Source organism: Acinonyx jubatus, chromosome C2 (assembly GCF_027475565.1).
Source record: "Acinonyx jubatus isolate Ajub_Pintada_27869175 chromosome C2, VMU_Ajub_asm_v1.0, whole genome shotgun sequence".
Lineage (NCBI taxonomy): Eukaryota > Metazoa > Chordata > Mammalia > Carnivora > Felidae > Acinonyx > Acinonyx jubatus.
Window position 1 is genome coordinate 113222658 of NC_069384.1, and position 20295 is coordinate 113242952.

General features: G+C 39.2%; 1 protein-coding gene across 2 annotated transcripts in view; it reads left to right on the top strand.

Annotated features, from left to right (window-relative positions):
* Window positions 1-20295, top strand: part of LOC106975216 (ceruloplasmin) — a 73386-nt gene that overhangs the window by 38530 nt on the left and 14561 nt on the right. For both annotated transcript variants that reach the window (XM_015072528.3, XM_015072529.3), the window contains exons 10-18: window positions 2005-2155; window positions 3462-3674; window positions 4842-5049; window positions 9119-9258; window positions 10567-10695; window positions 13314-13420; window positions 14916-15132; window positions 16025-16164; window positions 17311-17473. In XM_015072528.3, coding sequence (XP_014928014.3) covers window positions 2005-2155; window positions 3462-3674; window positions 4842-5049; window positions 9119-9258; window positions 10567-10695; window positions 13314-13420; window positions 14916-15132; window positions 16025-16164; window positions 17311-17473 — 1468 coding nt within the window. The remainder of the gene's footprint in view (window positions 1-2004; window positions 2156-3461; window positions 3675-4841; window positions 5050-9118; window positions 9259-10566; window positions 10696-13313; window positions 13421-14915; window positions 15133-16024; window positions 16165-17310; window positions 17474-20295) is intronic.

Sequence of the window (20295 nt, forward strand, 5' to 3'; positions counted from 1 at the left end):
ATTAAACAGTTCTGCTTTTGCCTTTATTAATTCCTATTTTCTTTTCCCATTTTATTTCTCTAAAATTTTCAGATATTCGTAAACATTTATTTTTATTTGGTTTTACTTAAAAAGCATTTCAGACTTTCAGTTTGCATATTTAGTTATATTCCATACATTATCCTTGTTCTCATGGACATTGCTTACTAAATATTTAGTAATTCATTTTTTCTTCCTCTTTTATCTAAGAGTAATTTGGATCAAATATGATCTTTTTAATTTTGTTAACTTTTTGTCCTTTTATTAGTATTTTTTAGTTTTGTTTCATCATGACCAGAAAACATGACCTGTAAACTTCTCACTGAAGTTGTTTTCTTTTTCTTTTTCTTTTTTTTAAAAGTTTATTTATTTTTGAGAGACAGAGAGAGAGAAAGCACAAGCAGGAAAGGGGCAGAGACAGAGGGAGACACAGAATCTGAAGTAGGCTCCAGGCTCTTAGCTGTCAGCACACAGCTGTCTGCGGGGCTTGAACCCATGAACCATGAGATCATGACCTGAGCTGAAGTCAGACACCTAACCAACTAAGCCCCCCAGGTGCCCCTGAAGTTTTTTCTGTAGATCAGAATTCAAGTGATCATAGAAGTCCTCATCTGGAATCCCTACATATCTGAGAATGTGTTTTTAATAGTTTTTTAAATTTTGTTTTAGTAAGAAAGAGCAGGGGAGAGGCAGAGAGAGAGAGAGAAAATCTCGAGCAGGCTCCATGCTGAGCATGGAGCCCAACGCAGAGCTAGATCACAGGACCCTGGGATCATAACCCTAGGCAAAATCAAGAATTGGTTGCTCAACCGAGACCCAAGAATGTATTTTTGTTGTTCTTTGCCAAATATAGAACTTTCATATCATAATATTTTCCCTCAAAAATATAAATGCTACTCAATCTTCTTCTGACATTTATTGTACTAGAGACGTCCAGTGTTTGTGATAACACTTTTAAAATGAATTACTGTAGAAATTGTCTATGCCTGAAATTCAAAAATTTTGCCAGAATATTTTAAAGCACAGATCTCTAACTGCTTTTGCCTTGTTTTCAGTGAAGACTTTGAATCTGAATATTCTAGTCTTTTCTTTTTATGGTGGTAAACATTCCTACTATTGTTTATTATCATTATGTTTTCCCCTTTATAATGTATCTCTTTCTGAAATCATTACTGTGTATACCTTTGAATCTTTTTGTTCTGATTCATGGGACCTTTCTTAACATTATTTCCATCATTGATTCAGTTTTCTGTAGGATCTAACCTTCAGGTCTCTGCTTTAGTTGGATTTTAAAAATTTTATAATCATGTTTTTTATCTGAAAAAAAAAACTATCTCAGAAAAAAGACATGCAATAATCTCTAAAGTTTCTCTTATTTGAGGGAGTATCCTGTTTTCAGGGGCTCGTATGCTTTGATTTCTTAGACTAATTGCCTTCTTCTTAACTACTGGGACATTTCATAGACCAGATAGCATTTCTGCTTGCTTATTTTTCACCAGGGACAAGGGGAAAGGAAGTGAGAATGTTTGTCCAGATGACTGAGATTGAATTCCTGTTCCAGCTCATTTGGCACTCTATTTCTTCATTTCAGACGGTTCCTCCCTCTACCTGCTTCCCCTGCTCTGCCTTACAGAAATTCTTCAAGTTTTCATGTATGCGGATGTCACTTCCCTAATTTCTGGCACAGGCTCATATTGCCCCTATTTTAATAATTGTTTTTGGTGTGTTTACTTGGTATGGGCAGGAAGAGTCAGAACTTTTATGCACCCAGAGAGGCTTACATCATGTTGAACCAAAAATCTGCATAGATGCTGATGAAAATTCTGGTGGTCAGCTGGAGTCTTTCATGAGCCCCATCTACAAAGAAGAATGGAAACTTCTTATCCTTCCTTGAGTGAATTTGTGTACAAATAGTATTGTGTACATGCAAGTCTTTCTGCTTCGCTTATCCTATTTTCACTTCCTTGTTCTTGTTTCAATTTACAGAAAGATGTAGACAAGGAGTTCTATTTATTTCCCACAGTGTTTGATGAGAATGAAAGTTTACTCCTAGATGATAATATTAGAATGTTTACAACTGCACCTCACCTGGTAGATAAGGAAGATGAAGACTTTCAGGAATCTAATAAGATGCACTGTAAGTATACATCATCCATCAATATTAAGTTATTTCAGTACTGCCCATGTAGTGCTTTTAATTAAACCAAAATGCTAATAGCTTTGCCCATTGGTTAATTTTAAATAAATGATTATGTACAACTCTGAGGGTAATATTGATATTTAAGCTATCGGTCAGTTATTCCTCATTTTGCTTAATTTAGAATAATGAAACCTGCAAAATATATCAATTAGATGCATGGTTCTTAAAATGTAGCCCTTGGATCAGCAGCTTCAGCATCACCCAGGGACGTGTTAGAAATGCAAATTCTTGGGCCCCAACTCCTACCTACTGACAGAAACTTTATGGGTGGGGCCAGCAATCTATTTAACAAACCCTCTCCATCATTATGATAGTTGCTTAAACGAGAACTACTGGGTTAGATGCTTTTCTCATCTGTGGCTTCATAATGACAGCCTCATTTTATTATTCAATATGAAGAAAGATACAACCTCTCTTGAAAATGAACTTTAATGATTCTTACCAATGACTATAAATTAGAGTTCCCTGGGAGTTTTTCAAAATTGTTAAAACCATTTTTTTTAATGCTCAGGGCAACCTCCAAAAATTTTTATTTAATTGAAACCTAGCATCAGATTTTCCTTTTAGCTCCCAGTGTAATTCTAGAGGTTTAGATAGTGAGTTAATTATTCAGAATGCCCACACTGCTAACAGACTACATGTGAAAATCACTGTAGTCAGAAGAAACAAATGTAAAGTTGCGTTACAAACTGATACTGGTGGTTTTGTTTTGTTTTGTTTTTTTTGAGTCAGTACTATCTATACTCATTAAGATATTCCTTTTGAGTTTGCAATTTTACATTTTGGAGGAGTTGAGAGTATCATCTATTAGTAATAGCCGTGAGAGAAAACCTCCTGCATTTACTCTCCCCTGTTATTCAAGATGAATCAGAGACTTTTCCATCCTAGAGCAGCAACAACATTCTCAGTCTACGGTGCCCAGGAACAGCTGTAATTATTCATACATTTGAGAGCTCACACATATGACTCTTGAGAGGACTAAGAAGTAGTTAGTGGGGAAGAGCAGTGCAAAACTTCAAGGATTCTGTCTTCAGCTCTTCTCCTTCCAGCCAGGGACTACTCTGGGAGTGCTGCGTCTAACAAGAAGTCTCAGAGACACTCCAGACACATAAAGAGGTGGGCAGGCGTGAATGGGTCTTCAAAAATTAAATAAACAGAGTTCGCTCTGGAAAATCTGGGAGATCACCGTGTAGTGGGACATCAGATAAACCACTTTCCAAATATTATTTCCCAAATTTTACAGCCATGAATGGATTCATGTATGGGAATCAGCCTGGTCTCAGTATGTGCAAAGGAGAGTCAGTCGTGTGGTACTTATTCAGCGCTGGAAATGAGGCTGATGTACACGGGATTTACTTTACAGGAAACACATATCTGTCAAAAGGAGAAAGAAGAGACACAGGAAACCTCTTCCCTCAAACAAGTCTTACACTCTTCATGCAGCCTGATGCTCAAGGTGAACTTCTTTAAAGTCAAGACAAGTCTCTATGGAATCAATTCATGTCAGTCATTTTGGTTTTCAACCCTATGTTGGGTGATGAACTCATTCCTTCTCTAAGCCTCCCAAGTTCCCTTCCTTCCCTTGAAGAGCATGTCTGGGCCACTATTAGCTAAGTATGGGCCAGACAGGTCCATTTCCTGCTTGTTGAGGGTGGGGGGTGTGACAAATGAAGAGTAGACTGTGGTTTCTCCCACTTCCACACAGTAGAATCCTCGAGATGTCTCTTTTTAAGTTATGATCCTTTTAAAGATGGCTGAAAAATCAGACTAAAAAGGGAATGACTTCCATAACAGCTCTGCAGTTAAACTTTTTGTCATCTCTCTGTAGCCTACATGTCGTGTTGGCTTGTTTGTTGTTTGCAATTGAGTGTCCTGTACTAGAACTATAGTCATGCGAATTCAGAGATACCTGCAGGTCTGGTTATGAATGAGCAAAACAAACAAAAACAAAAAGAAAGCACTTTAACCAAAATGTGAAACACACTAACTTGCTTCAGGCTTTATTTGGTTCATTACATGCCATTATAGCATAAGACAAGTCCAATGTCACCTCTTTCTTTATTCATTAGACAAGTATAAATACAACAGTGAAGAAAAGATGTATAAGTGTCTGTTCTTGTGAAGTGGAAATTCTAACGCAGGGAGACAGACAACAAGCGATTTTATATGTGTGTGTATGTGTGTGTATACACACACATACACACACACAAACATATATATACACATACACACACACACACATATACACACATATGTATATAAAACTAAGTGGTTTGAGCAAATAGGGCAGAAAAAGGGGCTGACTGATGGGGGAAGGTGAGTAAACATTTTCTGACAATTAAAGGGAAGCTTGAATGAATTGAGAACATGGACTATATGGATAATTGGGGGAGGAGTGTACAAAGTACACTTTGTACGAGTACAAAGGCCCTGAGGCAGGCACATACTTTACTTGTTCTAAGAATAGCAAAGAGGCCTCTGTGACTAGAGCAGAGTGAGTGATAGGTGATGTGATCATCTAACTGAGGCCACATTGAGGACTTTGGCATTGATTCTGGGTGAGCTGAGGAGCCATAGAGGTGCTGAACAAAGGAGTGACATGCTCTCTTATATACCATTTCAGGGACATTTGACGTTGAGTGCTTAACAACCGATCACTATACGGGAGGCATGAAGCAAAAATACACTGTGAACACATGCAGGCAACAGGCTGAGCAGCCAAGGTCCTCCCAGGGACAGCGGACCTACCACATCGCGGCAGTGGAGGTGGAGTGGGATTATTCCCCAAGCAGGGAGTGGGAAAAGGAGCTGCATCACTTACAAGAACAAAAGTAATTCTCCAGATTTTGATTCCTAAGTTTTTCTTTTTTTTGAGTTTTCTCTTTCAGAGAATTAAGAATTACACTCAATTGTAGAAAAACAAATAGTTGCATTAAATAACAACAGAGCAGTAACAAAATGCTTCCCCTGATCCTTTCCTCATTAATTTCTGTTCTTGCAATTTTATCACAGGAAAATCTCCACCTTATTTGATTCTTTATAGTCATTCATCTCACTTTCTTTTCTGTTGGATTGTCTTTTTATATTCATGTGCCTATATCTTGCTATTGACTTTCAAACTTAAACAAAAATCAATGCCTAAATTCAAAGCTAAAATACTATTTTCCTTATCAGACATTTGCTGTGTATCTCATCTTTCCTTCAAAGATTTCCTTATCTCTCTAGTAATCAGTTATTTTACATTCTTTAAAAGATTTTTTTTACAGTCATTTATTTTTGAGAGACAGACAGAGCATAAGTGGGGGAGAGGCAGAGAGAGAATGAGACAGAATCCGAAGCAGGCTCTATAGGCCCTGAGCTGGAGCATAGAGCCCAACGTGGGCTCGAACTCACAAACCATGGAGATTATGACCTAAGCCGAAGTCAGACGCTTAACTGACTGAGCCACCTAGGTGCCCCAGTTATTTTACATTCTTAAAACTATTTTAAGAATATTTTAAATTCTTGAGGGCAGTATAGTAACATGATCTCTGTCCTCCAAGAATTTATAGGGAAAATATGGTTCAAAACCGCCAATAACATGTACATGATGGATGTAAAAAGTATGTTCATTGTGAATAAATGTAAGTAAATGATCATTATTAGAGCTTCAGAAACTACATTTAAAACAGTATCACTTGACACTTCTTTTAGACTTTTCTAACCACTTTTCCCTCTATCACCTCATGCGCCATGTACTAACCTTTCCTGGAAAGGATCTGAGAGATCGGGACGGTCATGTGTTCAGATCTGGGGTGTACAAAATGACTGGTAGCCTATAGCTAAGCAAAGGTTAGCTGGTTAGTTTGACTGCAGTGTAAAGGAGTAAAAGGTTATTTCAAGTGATGGGGGTAAAATAGTCAAAAGGCTGAAGGAGCCATGAAGAGTCAATGAAAACGTTAGATAAAGGGAGTGGCTGGGAACACTGGGCCACTTCAGTTCTTATAAACCAGACAAAAGTAATGAGAGAACACTTCACTGATGACATATGGGTGCAGAATTTTAGAACTGTAGAGAAACCTTAGAGATCATCTCATCTCATACCTCATTTTAGGGATGAGGAAACTGAGGCTGCAACAGACAATAACTAGCTGGAGGTCATTATCTAATGGAAGAGTCAGGGCCAGCACTCAGATGGCTCCACTTCCTTTTTACCACCCCTATCTATTTCTTTTTTTTTTAATTAATCTTTTATTTTTTAATTTACATCTAAGTTAGTTAGCATATAGTGCAACAATGATTTCAGGAGTAGATTCCAGTGATTCAACCCCTATGTATAACACCCAGTGCTGATTCCAACAAGTGTCTTCCTTAATGCCCCTTACCCATTTAGGCCATCCCTCCTCCCAAAACCCCTCCAGCAACCCTCTGGTCTCTATATTTAAGAGTCTCATATGTTTTTTCCCCCTCCCTCTTTTTATATTATATATATTGCTTCCCTTCCCTTATGTTTATCTCTTTGGTATCTTAAATTCCTCATATGAGTGAATTCATATGATATTTGTCTTTCTCTGACTGACTAATTTCACTTAGCATAATACCCTCCAGTTACCATCCACGTGGTTGCAAATGGCAAGATTTCATTCTTTTTGATCACTGAGTAATACTCCATTGTATATGTATACCACCTCCTCTTTATCTATTCATCCATCGATGGCATTTGGGCTCTTTCCATACTTTGGCTATTGTTAATAGTGCTGCTATAAACATTGGGGTGCATGTGCCCCTTCGGAACAGCATACCTGTATCCCTTGGGTAAATTACCTAGTAGTGCAATTGCTTGGTTGCAGGGTAGTTCTATTTTTAATTGTTTGAGGGACATCCATACTGTTTTCTAGAGTAGCTGCCCCAGTTTTCATTCCCACCAGCAGGGAAAAAGAGATCCTCTTTCTCTGCATCCTTGCCAACATCTGTTGTTGCCTGAGTTGTTAATGTTAGCCATTCTGACAGGTGTGAGGTGATATCTCATTGTGATTTTGATTTGTATTTCCCTGATGAAAAGTGATGTTGAACATTTTCTCATGGGTCTGGTAGCCATCTGTATGTCTTTTTTGGAGAAGTGTCTATTCCTGTCTTTTGCCTATTTCTTCACTGGATTATTTTTTTGGGTGTTGAGTTTGAGAAGTTTATAGATTTTGGATACTATCCTGTTTTCTGATATGTCATTTGCACATATCTTCTCCTATTCCGTCGGTTACCTTTTAGTTTTTCTGATTGTTTCCTTTGCTGTGCAGAAGTTTTTATTTTGATGAGGTCCCAATAGTGCATTTTTGCTTTGGCTTCCCTTGCCTCTGGAGACATGTTGAGTAAGAAGTTGCTGCAGCCAAGGTCAAAGAAGTTTTTGCCTGCTTTCTCCTCTAGGAATTTGATGGCTTCCTGTCTTACATTTAGGTCTTTCATCCATTTTGAGTTTATTTTTGTGTCTGGTGTAAGAAAGTGGTCCAGGTTTATTTTTCTGCATGTCGCTGTCCATTTGCTAAAGAGATTGTCTTTATTCCATTGGATATCCTTTCCTGCTTTGTCAAAGATTAGTTGGCCATATGTTTGTGGGTCCATTTCTGGGTTCTCTATTCTGTTCCATTGATCTGAGTGTCTGTTTTTGTGCCAGTACCATACTGTCTTGATTACAGCTTTGTAATACATCTTGAAGCCAGGAGTGTGATTTCTCCCCTTTGGTTTTCTTTTTCAGGATTGCTTTGGCTATTCAGGTTCTTTTCTGTTTCCATACAAATTTTAAGATTGTTTGTTCTAGCTCTGTGAAGAATGCTGGTGTTATTTTGATAGGGATTGCATTGAATATGTAGATTGCTTTGGGTAGTATTGACATTTTAACAATATTTGTTCTTCCAATCCAGGAGCATGGATTATCTTTCCTTTTTTGTGTGTCTTCTTAAATTTCTTTCATAAGCTTTCTATAGTTTACAGTGTATAGATTTTTCACCTCTCCGCTTATGTTTATTCCTAAGTATTTTATGTTTGTTGGCACAATTATAAATGGGATTGATTCCTTGATTTCTCTTTCTGTTGCTTCATTATTGGTATATAGGAATGCAACTGATTGCTGTGCATTGATTTTATATCCTGTGACTTTGCTGAATTCATGGATCAGTTCTAGCAGTTTTTTGGTGGAATCTTTTAGGTTTTCCATATATAGTATCATGTTATCTGCGAAGAGTGAATGTTTGACTTCCTCCTGGACGATTTAGATGCCTTTTATTCCTATGTGTTGTCTGACTGCTGAGACTAAGACTTACAATACTATGTTGAATAACAGTGGCGAGAGTGGACATCCCTGTCTTGTTCCTGACCTTAGGGGGAAAGCTCTCAGTTTTTCTCCATTAAGGAGATATTAGTGTTGGGTCATTCATATATGACTTTTATGATCTCAAGGTATGACCCTTCTATCCCTACTTTCTTGAGGGTTTTTATCAAGAAAGGGTGCTGTATTTTGTCAAATGCTTTCTCTGCATCTATTGAGAGGATCACGTGGTTGTTGTCCTTTCTTTTATTGATGTGATGTATCACATTGATTGTTTTATGGATATTGAACCAGCCCTGAATCTCAGGTATAAATCCTATTTGGTCATGGTGAATAAGTTTTTTTAATGTATCGTTGGATCTGGTTGGCTAGTATCTTGTTGAGGATTTTTGCATCCATGTTCATCAGGGAAATTCGTCTTTAGTTCTCCTTTATAGTGCACCCCTATGTATTTCTAAATTATTCTTTATTGCTGGAATGTGAGAGTGATATTAAAAATTAGCATAATTACTTAAATAAAAACTATATTCAAGATTTAAAACTCAACTTCTACTTTCATTAAGACAGATACTAACCTCAGATGTGTGTGTGTTTTGTTTAAGTGTTTCAAATGCATTTTTAGATAAGGAAGAATTTTACATAGGCTCAAAGTACAAGAAAGTTGTATATCGGCAATACACCGACAGCACGTTCAGAGTTCCAGTGGAAAGGAAGGCTAAAGAAGAACACCTGGGAATTCTAGGTACTCTAATCATCAGGGGTGGGGTAACGATGTGGTGCTATGTACATTAAAATACGTGTCCCTGGGTTTAACTTCCCAGTTCATAGATCAAAGGTATTCAAATGAAAGTAAAATTTATGCAATAAAAACAAGGAGCCTATACGCACTAAAGAATATGGCATAATAAAAATATTGCTTATTTCTCTCATGAACAATTTATTATTATACATTGAGAAAAGAAAATTTCTCCCTCTTATTCCACCCCTCATCCCACTCCCAAGTCATCACTGTTTGCTTTAAAATTGCCATGTAAGTGAGTAACGCCAAGAAAAAGAAATGTAGATGTAGACCAGGAAATATAGGAAAAAGTGTTACCGTGCACAAGGCATGGGAAAAGTTGCCTTCCATTTTTCAGGAACCATTTTAAATTTTTAAAAAATCTTTATTTATTTTTGAGAGAGAGACAGAGTGAGAGCAGGGGAGGAACAGAGAGAGAGGGAGATGCAGAATCCAAAGCAGGTGCCAGGATCCAAGCTGTCAGCACAGAGCTTAATGTGGGGCTTGAACCCACGTACCATGAGATCATGACCTGAGCTGAAGTCAGACGCTTAACCGACTGAGCCACCCAGGCACCCCTCAGGAACCATTTTAAAAGAGAATGTCTAAGAGTTTGACCAACACTGCTCTTGGGAAGTTTCTTGAAAATCATCAAGTGCAGGGGACATCACTCCCAACCCCACTCTATTTCCATACTAACAGAGTACCCTGGGATTTGATTACCCTTAGCCCCTGGAATAAGACACCCAAGGGGAATGGCATTGTTGCTGGGTCACAGAAATTCTCTAAGCAGCAGACAAGCTAAGATTGGCTAGAGAGGGGGTGGAAATTGGAAGGCTAGCCCCACTCACCCTTCTAAATGCAGTACTACCATCAATTCACACTCAGGAAGTTCTGGAAGCCCAACTGCTAAGAAATGAGAGCAAGTGCTGCACAATGACTTCTGGCCAGGGTAGGGTCACAGCTGGCTCACCAGGACTAGGCCACTGTCCTGCAGGGGACTTTCAGGCCAAAACCTCCAGTAGGACTCTTGATGAGAGATGCATCCCTGGCTTCCATCTGTAGCGGCAATCATTACTAGTGTTTTTATTCTGAATCCTCTGAGGCCAGATATAAACCTAACAGTAAAGTATGAAGCCACAGTGGAGGGGGTGGGGGACACAGACTCTGGCCTTCATGCTAAGAAAGCTACCTGGTCTTTGCTTCTATTACTGAGTTAGAACCTCCAATCTGACAAGCATATAAACCACTCTTCTTTTTTGCTCTTTCCAGGTCCACAACTTCATGCAAATGTTGGAGACAAAGTTGTAATTATCTTTAAAAACATGGCCACAAGGCCTTACTCAATACATGCCCATGGGGTGAAAACAGAGGATTCTATAGTTACTCCAACTTTACCAGGTACTCATTGGGGTGGGGGGTGTTGCATTTCATGCATTTTAGTAGACTTTACAGGCTTTCCACAAATGGCTGTTATCAGAGAGGTATTCCTTCCAAATGAGTGTCTTGAGAAAGTGAAGGAGGTGGTTAAGAGAGTATACAGAGATGCGTATCTGTGTGTATGTCTCCATGCACATGAGAGGAGAGGGGAGGGGAGATGAGGGGAGGGAAGAGAGGAGGGGAGGAGTGAAAGAAGGGAGGGAGAGAGGAAGGAGGGAGGGAAGGAGAGAAGAAGAGAAAGATCCACAGGAGAAATGTGAGGAAAAGATCTGAGGATACTGGGCATCTACAGATACTCAAGGCTGAGTCAGCAGAAATGATCCCTCCACGCCAAGACAGCATTTACTACACTTGTGTGTGGTTGAATGCTTCCATGCCTTGTATCTGAAGGCAGGATCCTAAGGGCAGAGACTGCCATGTGACATTTTAAAGCCTTCAGTTCTAGCCCCATATCTGGCATGTACTAGGAACTCAATAACTTTAACACAGTGTAAAAGCCAGAACAGATGAAATACATGTGTGTTTTTACTTTAATTAAAAACTATATTTTTCTTCTATTAGTTGTAAAGTTGGCTTTCTTGGAAAGTGCCATTTCTTAGTAATCTAACAGTTCCCAAATATGTCAAATGAGTGAGGAAAAAATGAGTGAGAAAAAATAAATTACTCTATGAAGTTGCTCAGGTCAGTTTAGGGGAATGGAGATAAAAAGCCCTTCCCTGTGAGTGTCACATTCTTCCAAAAGAAATAAACAATAAAATGTGTACATAATACCAAGCTGTGAAAAGTGCTAAAGATTACAGCAGATGAGAGAGAGTAACAAGGGTGGTATTTTAGGTAGGGTGGTCAGGAAGTCCCCTCTTTGAGGAAGCGCCAGTGGTGAAGATACCTAAATGGTAAGTAATGAGCCACAGGGACTTACTTATAGGGGAAGAGCACCCCAGGTTGTGAGATGGTAAAGGGCTTGGTTTGTCTGAGAAACAGCAAGGAGGCCAGAGGCCAGAGCAGAGCAAACGGGGGGACAGAATGTGACATGATGAGATCCAGGGAGGGCAGGAGCCAGATGCAGTAGGAAGAAGGGGAACCTCAGAGGCCAAGGTTAGGACCTTAGATTTTATACTATTAACCATGTGAAGATTTGAGTCAGAGAATGATGATCTGATGAACACTTTGTAAAGGCCTCTGGTGGCTGAAGTGTAGGTAAGTGACTACAGAGGAAAAGGGAGGAATCAAGGAGCAATTAGAGGGCTATTGCCATAATCTGGGTTAAAAAAATAATAATAAGGCTTGGACCAGGGTGGAAGCAGCTGAAGTGGTGAGTTGTCATATTCGGTTCTATTTTAAAGGTGGTGCTAACAGTCCCTGCTGAAAGGTTGGGCATTAGGGCAGGTTAGGGAAGGAGGAATCAAGGATAGTACCAAGGTTTTGGGCATCTACCATGAGTGGCAGTGCAGGTTGGGGAATGGAGAAGAGGAGGAAATATTATTTTGGGGCTTATGAGAATAAGAGCATAGATGAAGAGACAATATGTTCAGGTGGTGAATGTATGCCATACTGTCAGTGAAATGTTCTGCTTAGAAAAAGGGTGAGGAGGTAGGGGCAGGTAGGATGCGGGACTTGAGGAAGATGGAAAGAGTCTACTGCATCCCTTGAGACCACCCCTCCTGTCCTGCTTGATTCCCTAGAAAAGGCTTGTCAGACTCTGGCTAACTAAAGTCTGCCAGCATGAATATGTAATGGTGAGGTCTGTATAAATGGAGTGGACAGTGGGTGGCCACAGCTGAAAGTCAGGGTCTGGTGAGCAGTGGGACAGCAATCCCTGAGGTGACTAGAAGCAGACATCAGACTGGAAAAGAGCCCAGAGCAAATGGAAGAAGGTAAAGACCTTGGCAACAGGGAGGGTAGAGTAACTGGCTATCTCCAAAGTGTCAAGGTCCAAGGTGTGGTGGTGTCCTGTATGTGACAGAGCCGTGACAGAGCAGCGTATTGTACAACAGAATGAGACAGACCAGAGACGAGGTCACGAAATCTAATGGCTCCTCACCAGAAACTGTGGAATTGCTAGGGATGATAGTGAAAAAGGAGAAAAGGAAGGCCATGGTGAAGCCAAGGGAATTACTTGGGGCAGTCCAGATACAAACACAGAGACGTCTTGGGGAAGGGTCTTACACTGGGGGAAATCACTTGAGAGTTGAAAATGGTGTTTTACAGAAGCATAGTTCAAGCTAAAAAAAAAGATCTGTTCCAAAGTTCCCCCAAATTGTGATATTGGTATTGCCACCTCCTGGCTTGGCGGTACATGTTTGTCATGGCTAGTTAATTCATAATTGACAAAGTCTAAAAGTCTTTCTATGTCAGTAAGTCTATGTAAGTCTATGTCTTCCAGTTTGTCTTTAAACTAAATTCCTGAAAATAATTGAGTGCCATTGCTTTTTAAAACTACTTACCTTGACATTTCCAGTTTCTAGGTCACTCGTCCTCAAGACTTAGTGTGTGTGTATGTGTGTGTATATATATATACACACACACACACACACATATATATAACCAAAAACAGATACATTAACATTTGATTAATTTAGGTGAAACTCACACGTACATATGGAAAATCCCAGAAAGATCTGGAGCTGGAACAGAGGATTCTGCTTGTATTCCATGGGCTTACTATTCAACGGTGGATCAAGTTAAGGTAAAATTTAGATCCTCTGTGTTTTGTACAAATCCCCCAAATAGACACACAGTTGAAGGAAGATGAGATTACAGTTTTCCTATGACCCAATTCCATCTTAAAGTCCCAGGAAAGTAAGTAAGCTGCTCTACAATTTACTTTGGTTTCATTTTTTGGTTTGTTTCTTTTTAAGGATACAGTTATAGCTGTATCAACACTATGACTGCTGGTTATGGGTAATGCAGAATCAAATACTAATCAATACAGTATTTTATTTTCCTTTTGATATAAGAACACATTAAGCTCAAAGAACTGAGGTACGTGATTTCAGAGCTCTATTACTGCCTGGTAATAAAAATGTTGATCTCAGGAGTCATTCCAGCACAATTAAGGCTATGTGATTAAATATTTCAAAGCCAACAAACCGCTCAACAACTGCAAAACAGAACTTGTTCCAAGATTCTTTCGTAGAATTAAATCTTGAGTCCAAATCTCTCTCCTGAGTTCCAGACCTGCCCATACACCAGCCTACTGAACATTACCAGCATGTCCCACAGGCACTGGAAACACAGCAACTCTAAAACAGAATTGAAATTCTTCTCCACCTCTTCTTGTGTTTCCTGTTGCAATAAGTATTACCATGAGTTACAACTCTACTCATTTGTTCAAGCTAGAATGTTGGGCAGGAAGTGTCTGATTCTTCCACCTGGCTCACCCAGGTGATTCACCCACCTACATGTAGTTCAGTCTATTCCTTCTGTCTCCATAGATCATGTCCTTGTCATTCGTTTGACTACTGCAGTGGTCTCCCAGCCTCCAGCCTCTTCCTCCTTCAATACTTCCTTCACTCCACCACTAGGATGACTGGCCTAAAATGCAAATATATTGCCATTCTATGTTCAATGTTCAATGGCTACCTATGACCCCTGAGATAAAATCTAAAATTCCTGAACACGATACAGCTCAAAGTCCCTTCCAGACCTCACAGGCCATTCCTGACACCCAGGCAAATCAAACTTCCCATAGACTAAAGTCAATCATGGTCTTCTTCCTCCATGTTCATTAGCACTTCATGTACCTCCATCACAACAAGTGATCCATTTCTTCTATCCTCTATTTTCCCTACTGACTGAGCTCCTGGACGGCAGGGGCTTTGTTTGATTATCTCTGGTTATTTAAATACTGGCACGGTGCTTGCTAGATGGAATAGGCGGACAAGCACTGTTTATTTGGGGTTCTTTTAAATTGCCACATACATACATACGTACATACTGCTCATTAGCTGAGCCAATATTTGGCCTCTGCACACATTTCTGCTACTTCAGCATCACCCGTCCGACCTACCTACTACTCACCATTCACCCAGTTTAACTACAAGTGGGAAGTGACTGGCCTGACAGCACCACATTAGTCCACATCTACTATTTAAGTCAGTCCTTCTAAATTCCTGAGGTCCCAGTTCTCTGAAATGCTGACCTACATCACAAGGATGACTGAAGTTTTTGCTTGTTTTCAGGATCTTTATAGTGGATTAATTGGCCCACTGATTGTTTGTCGGACACATTACATGAAAATATTCAATCCTATAACGAGACTGGAATTTTCTCTTCTGTTTTTTGTTTTTGATGAAAATGAATCCTGGTATATAGATGACAACATCAAAACATACTCTGAGCACCCTGAGAAAGTAAACAAAGATGATGAGGAATTCATAGAAAGCAATAAGATGCACGGTATGATACATTGTTTTAAACCCCATTTTTTCCCTTTTTTTTCTTTCAAATAAAATTAGTTTGGAGACTATTCATTTGTTTCATTTTATTTTTTTTATTTATAAAAAAATTTTTTTAACGTTTATTTATTTTTGAGACAGAGACAGAGCATGAATGGGGGAGGGGCAGAGAGAGGGGGAGACACAGAATCCGAAGCAGGCTCCAGGCTCTGAGCTGTCAGCCCAGAGCCGGACGCGGGACTCAAACTCAGGGACCGCGAGATCATGACCTAATCCAAAGTCAGACGCCTAACTGACTGAGCCACCCAGGTGTCCCAATCATTTGTTTCATTTTATAATAAACCAATTCTGCCTCACTTTGTGAGGTAGAATTCTGTTCAAAGCAAAAAGGGGACTCTCTGCAAAACCATCTATTAACTTCTCTCCCAATTCCAAAGTGTCATTCCCTTTTAAATTCACAATTAGGATAAAGGCTTTTGGCACTAAGTGACTAGAAGAGCAGTGCGACATTACTGACCTTTAAGTATTCATTTCCCCATCTGTAGTGAAGTAATTCCCACTACCTCAAAAAGATCCCATACGTTAACCTAGTAATCATATTTTCAGTGAAATAATTGTTGATTTAAAATATCCCAAAAGGTAGGGGCACCTGGGTAGCTCAGTCGGTTAAACATCTGATTTTGGCTCAGGTCATGATCTCGTGGTCCATGAGTTCAAGCCCTGCATCGGGCTTTCTGCTGTGCGCACTGAGCCCATTTCAGATCCCCAGTTCCCCTCTCTCTCTGCACTTCCCCCACTCATATTCTCCCTTTCAAAATAAATAAATAAACTTTAAAAAAATTGTTTTGAATAAAAAATCCTGGAAGGTAAAAAAAGTCATGTGCTTTCCTCAGCTATTAATGGAAGAATGTTCGGGAACCTACAAGGCCTCACAATGCATGTGGGAGATGAAGTCAATTGGTATCTGATGGGAATGGGCAATGAAATAGACTTGCACTCTGTACATTTTCACGGCCACAGCTTCGGATACAAGGTAGGAGTGATCCACGGTCTTTATTCTTGCTCTTTTGGAAAATGTTTGAATGCAAATAAAGAAAATATATCCTCAGGAAGACTAATGAAAAGTTAGAGGTTTCAAGAGACAACTAAATTATTTTCAAGGAGTGTGGCACACAGCAATTTCAATTGCTGTTACCACCCTTTGTAACACATTGGGCTTCTCCTTGGATTTACAGTTTTTAGTGGGTTTTCATGGAGTTCTGCTCACCTATTCCTGGGCAAGGCATTCAAATAGAATTGTTGGCAGAGAGGTTAGGAATGTTCATATAATGATGAATCAGAACGTGGAGACAAGACTTTATTATAACCTTTACTTATTCTAATTTCTGAATCCTAAATGGCCTGAAGTGAACGAGAAGATCATTTTGGTGTCATGCAACTGATTAGGTCCCTAGATCTCAATGCTACTTCTACTTCTCAGTGCTGATTTCAGCAGGAGTCAATAGCTCCTTTTTCTTACTTTTGAGTTAATGTAGAAAAGTCAGAAGCTACCACAAAGCCCATTGCAGAAAAGGCCATTTTGTTATATGTACTTTGGTTTACATAGATGATATACTCCTATTGGACTTTCAATTCTGTCCCTACAGAAATACCCTCCAAGTATCTGTGTCTAATCTAGACTCTACCTGAACTTCCCCTGGTTCTGGCTTCTCCACTGGCCTCCTTTTTTTTTGCTCCCTGCATTACCCTCCTTGTCATAAAGTTTCACAGACCAGCTAATCTAGAATAGGTCCAGCAAATGTGAGATTAGGACTGAAATAAGGCCAGAGCTAAATTCCCTTTTGTAACTCAAGTGCTCTGATAAAAAGGCAAACCAGAGTTGAAGTGTAAGAGATGCCAGGTGGTCCTAATGGATGAATTCACTCTTATCACATTTTTCCTTCACACCCACTAAATGGACCATCCCCCCAGGCATTTAGCAGGAGTACAAAGACCACATATCTCACTGTTTGTATTAGACATAGAAATGCACAGGGTCAAATGCACAGGGTCTGATTTTTTTTTTTTTATCAGATTCATCCATTTTTCTAATATCCTTGAAATGGCCCATGAAAGATTACTTGAATGAACTCTCACATATAATAAACATTATATAATATTTGTCATTTTTCTAATTAAGCACAGGGGCATCTATAGGTCTGATGTCTTCGACATTTTCCCTGGGACCTTCCAAACTCTAGAAATGTTTCCAAAAACACCTGGAATCTGGTTACTCCACTGCCATGTGACTGACCACATTCATGCTGGAATGGAAACTACTTACACGGTTCTACCAAATGAAGGTGAATATTGAGTTAGTAATTGAAGAAGTCATATATCACCAGTATAATTAAGATGCATTACTTTGCCTAAATACTTCCCCCAATAGGAAGCATTTTTGAATTTGCTGCCCTGATTTCATCCTCTTCTACCTCCAAACAGGAATTTTTTTTTAATTTTTTCTTTTTTTTACTGCTAAATGCTATGGGATACAGCTTATCTTCTGTCGGCAGGTACTGATCATAGCACCAGTAGTCTCTGAGCTAACACAAACTGACACCAATGTGAGGCAGGCTAATTATTCCTAAAACTGATATAAGGGAGTGGTCATATTATTTGCCAAAACACTAACTGTGACTTACAAAAGACATGTGTAAATTTAATTCCTTTCTTAATAGAAAACATATAACTTCTTTTTCTAGGTAGTACCTGGTACACAAGAAAGCTACCCCCTCCCGCCCCTCCGCCCCGTCAATATAATTTCAAATAGTCAATCAAGCAGAAATGATGTCTTTCTGCACTTCTAGGGTTAAGAGAAGCATTACTGATTATTGTTTGTCGAGATTGTCTTAGTCCATTCAGGCTGCTATAACAAAATACCGGACTAGGTAGCTTATAAACAGTGTATATTTATTTTCACGGTTCTGGACGCTGTTAATCTGAGATCAGGGTGACAACATGGTTGGATGAGAGTCCTTTTCTGGGTTGCAGACTTATTATATCTTTACGTGGTGGAAGAGATTAACTAGCTCTTTGGGACCTCTTTGATAAGGGCACTAATCTCATTCACGAGGGCTCCACCCTCACAGCCTAATCACTTCCCAAAGGCCCTACCAGGTAATACTGTCACCATGGGCATTCGGTTTTCAACATAGGAATTTGGGGGGGAAACAAACATTTAGACCATAGCAAAGATCCAGGGATAAAAATTGAATCTAAATTCCCTGTTTTTCCGACCCCAGCAATAATACTCCCTCCTGTGTGCATATACATAAGCACAGGAAGCACAAGAAAATGAACAGCCCTTTAGTGGATATTCACAAAATGTGTTCTATAGAGTGAAATTCCCACTGTGTGGCTGCAGGCTTTGTGTTTCTTGGGTCTTTTGGGTTCAGAACTATTAGAATTGGCAATGGCAAATCCAATGGGGGGAAATGATGTAGAGAAAACACCTCCTTGTGTTTGCTCTTCCAAATGGGCATAGAAGGGGACATATAGATGGAAGAAAATATAGAAATAAATTTCTTAAAAGCTAAAAGTCACTGAAAGATCAACGATTAGTGCAAACGACAAGTTTTAATTTCTGCTCCTGGGTTTTACACAAACATGTCATAACATGAGAAACTATTCTATTAAAACCCTTTATTACAAAGAGTGGTACTGAGAGCATCACAACACCAAAGAGGGGAACAGGCAAATAAACCACTGGGATTGATGCCACCTACTGAAGAAGGTGAAGAGTCAAAGATGAGAAAGAAAACTTTATAAATAGTGTTTGAAGAATATCAGCACACATGCAAACCAGCACACAAAAGCATGGTCCTGCTCAGAGAAAAACACCCAAGAGTGAGGGGACACTGAGGCAGGCATTCTGGAAATTTGTGTGTGCAAATGCCTGATGTGCAGAGGATGTTGCTACAGGCTAACCCTACACACCCAGGCACTGGAAAGTCCTCCTGTAGAAATAGCCTGGAAGGAGAGGGAGATGATTGCTTGCTTGAGAAAGGGGAGACTGTTTTAAAAGCCATAGGGAAAACTGTAGAACAAAGAGCAAATGTGAAGAGAGAACACACAGTGGGGAAAAGATGAAAGAAACTGGCTTTTACAAAAAGATAAGGTATTGCGTGGCCTGGAAGAAGCAGTAATGAACAAAAACGATAGTTTGAACTCTAAACAAAAAAATGGAGAGCCACGTTTACTAGTCTGAATTATCTTTAAATAAAAGTTTGGTAAAGCTCTGGACAAGTCTACATGAATTCTGAATCTTGGAAATTTTTCTGCTTACCTGACACAGAAAAGAGAGCACATGAAGTTAGAGTAAAACATTCCGATATTATGCGCCAGGAGACAGGCAATTTCCTCCACAAGGAAAAAAAAAAACACTAGAAAAGAATTGTGGCTATCCCATTACACTTAATATAGTGCTTCATTTCCCTTACCACAAGAAGCATAACCAAGATCTCCTCTGACAAATATAAAAGGTACTTTTTTTTTTAGACTGTGACATTTCTATGACAATAAGATAACCTTCTGGAGGAGTCTGTGGGGAAAAAAAAGCTTGCTTAGCTTTTAGTTACTTACAGGCAGGGATTATATATTCTGTATTTCTATTAAGTACCCAAATCCAATATTCTGCTTGGTAAAAATATCTGAATCTGTTCAATGAAAAGGAACTTTTTAAAACTTTTTTTGGCCATAATGTCAGATTTAGAGAAACGCTGCAAGAGCAATACAAAAAATTCCCATGTACCCTTCACTGAAATTCCCCAAATGTTAACATTTTACACAGCCACCTGTGCTTTTGCTTCCCCATTCTACCTGCCCTCCCACCCTAACACACACACAATAGTAAACATACATACATCTAGTTCCTTAAAAACAAGGTTATTATATATAAACACAATACACTTCTCAAAATGAGGAAGTTAATTATGATTCAATGCTACAGACCCTTTTCAAATTTCACAAATTATTCTCATCACGTTCTTCACAGAAAAAGAAACTCCCAGTCATACATTGTGTTCAGCTGGCATATCTTCTTAGTCTGAAGCAGTTTGCCTTTTACAACTTTGACATTTTTAAAGGATACAGGGCAGTGACTTTGCAGAACATCCTTCAATTTGGG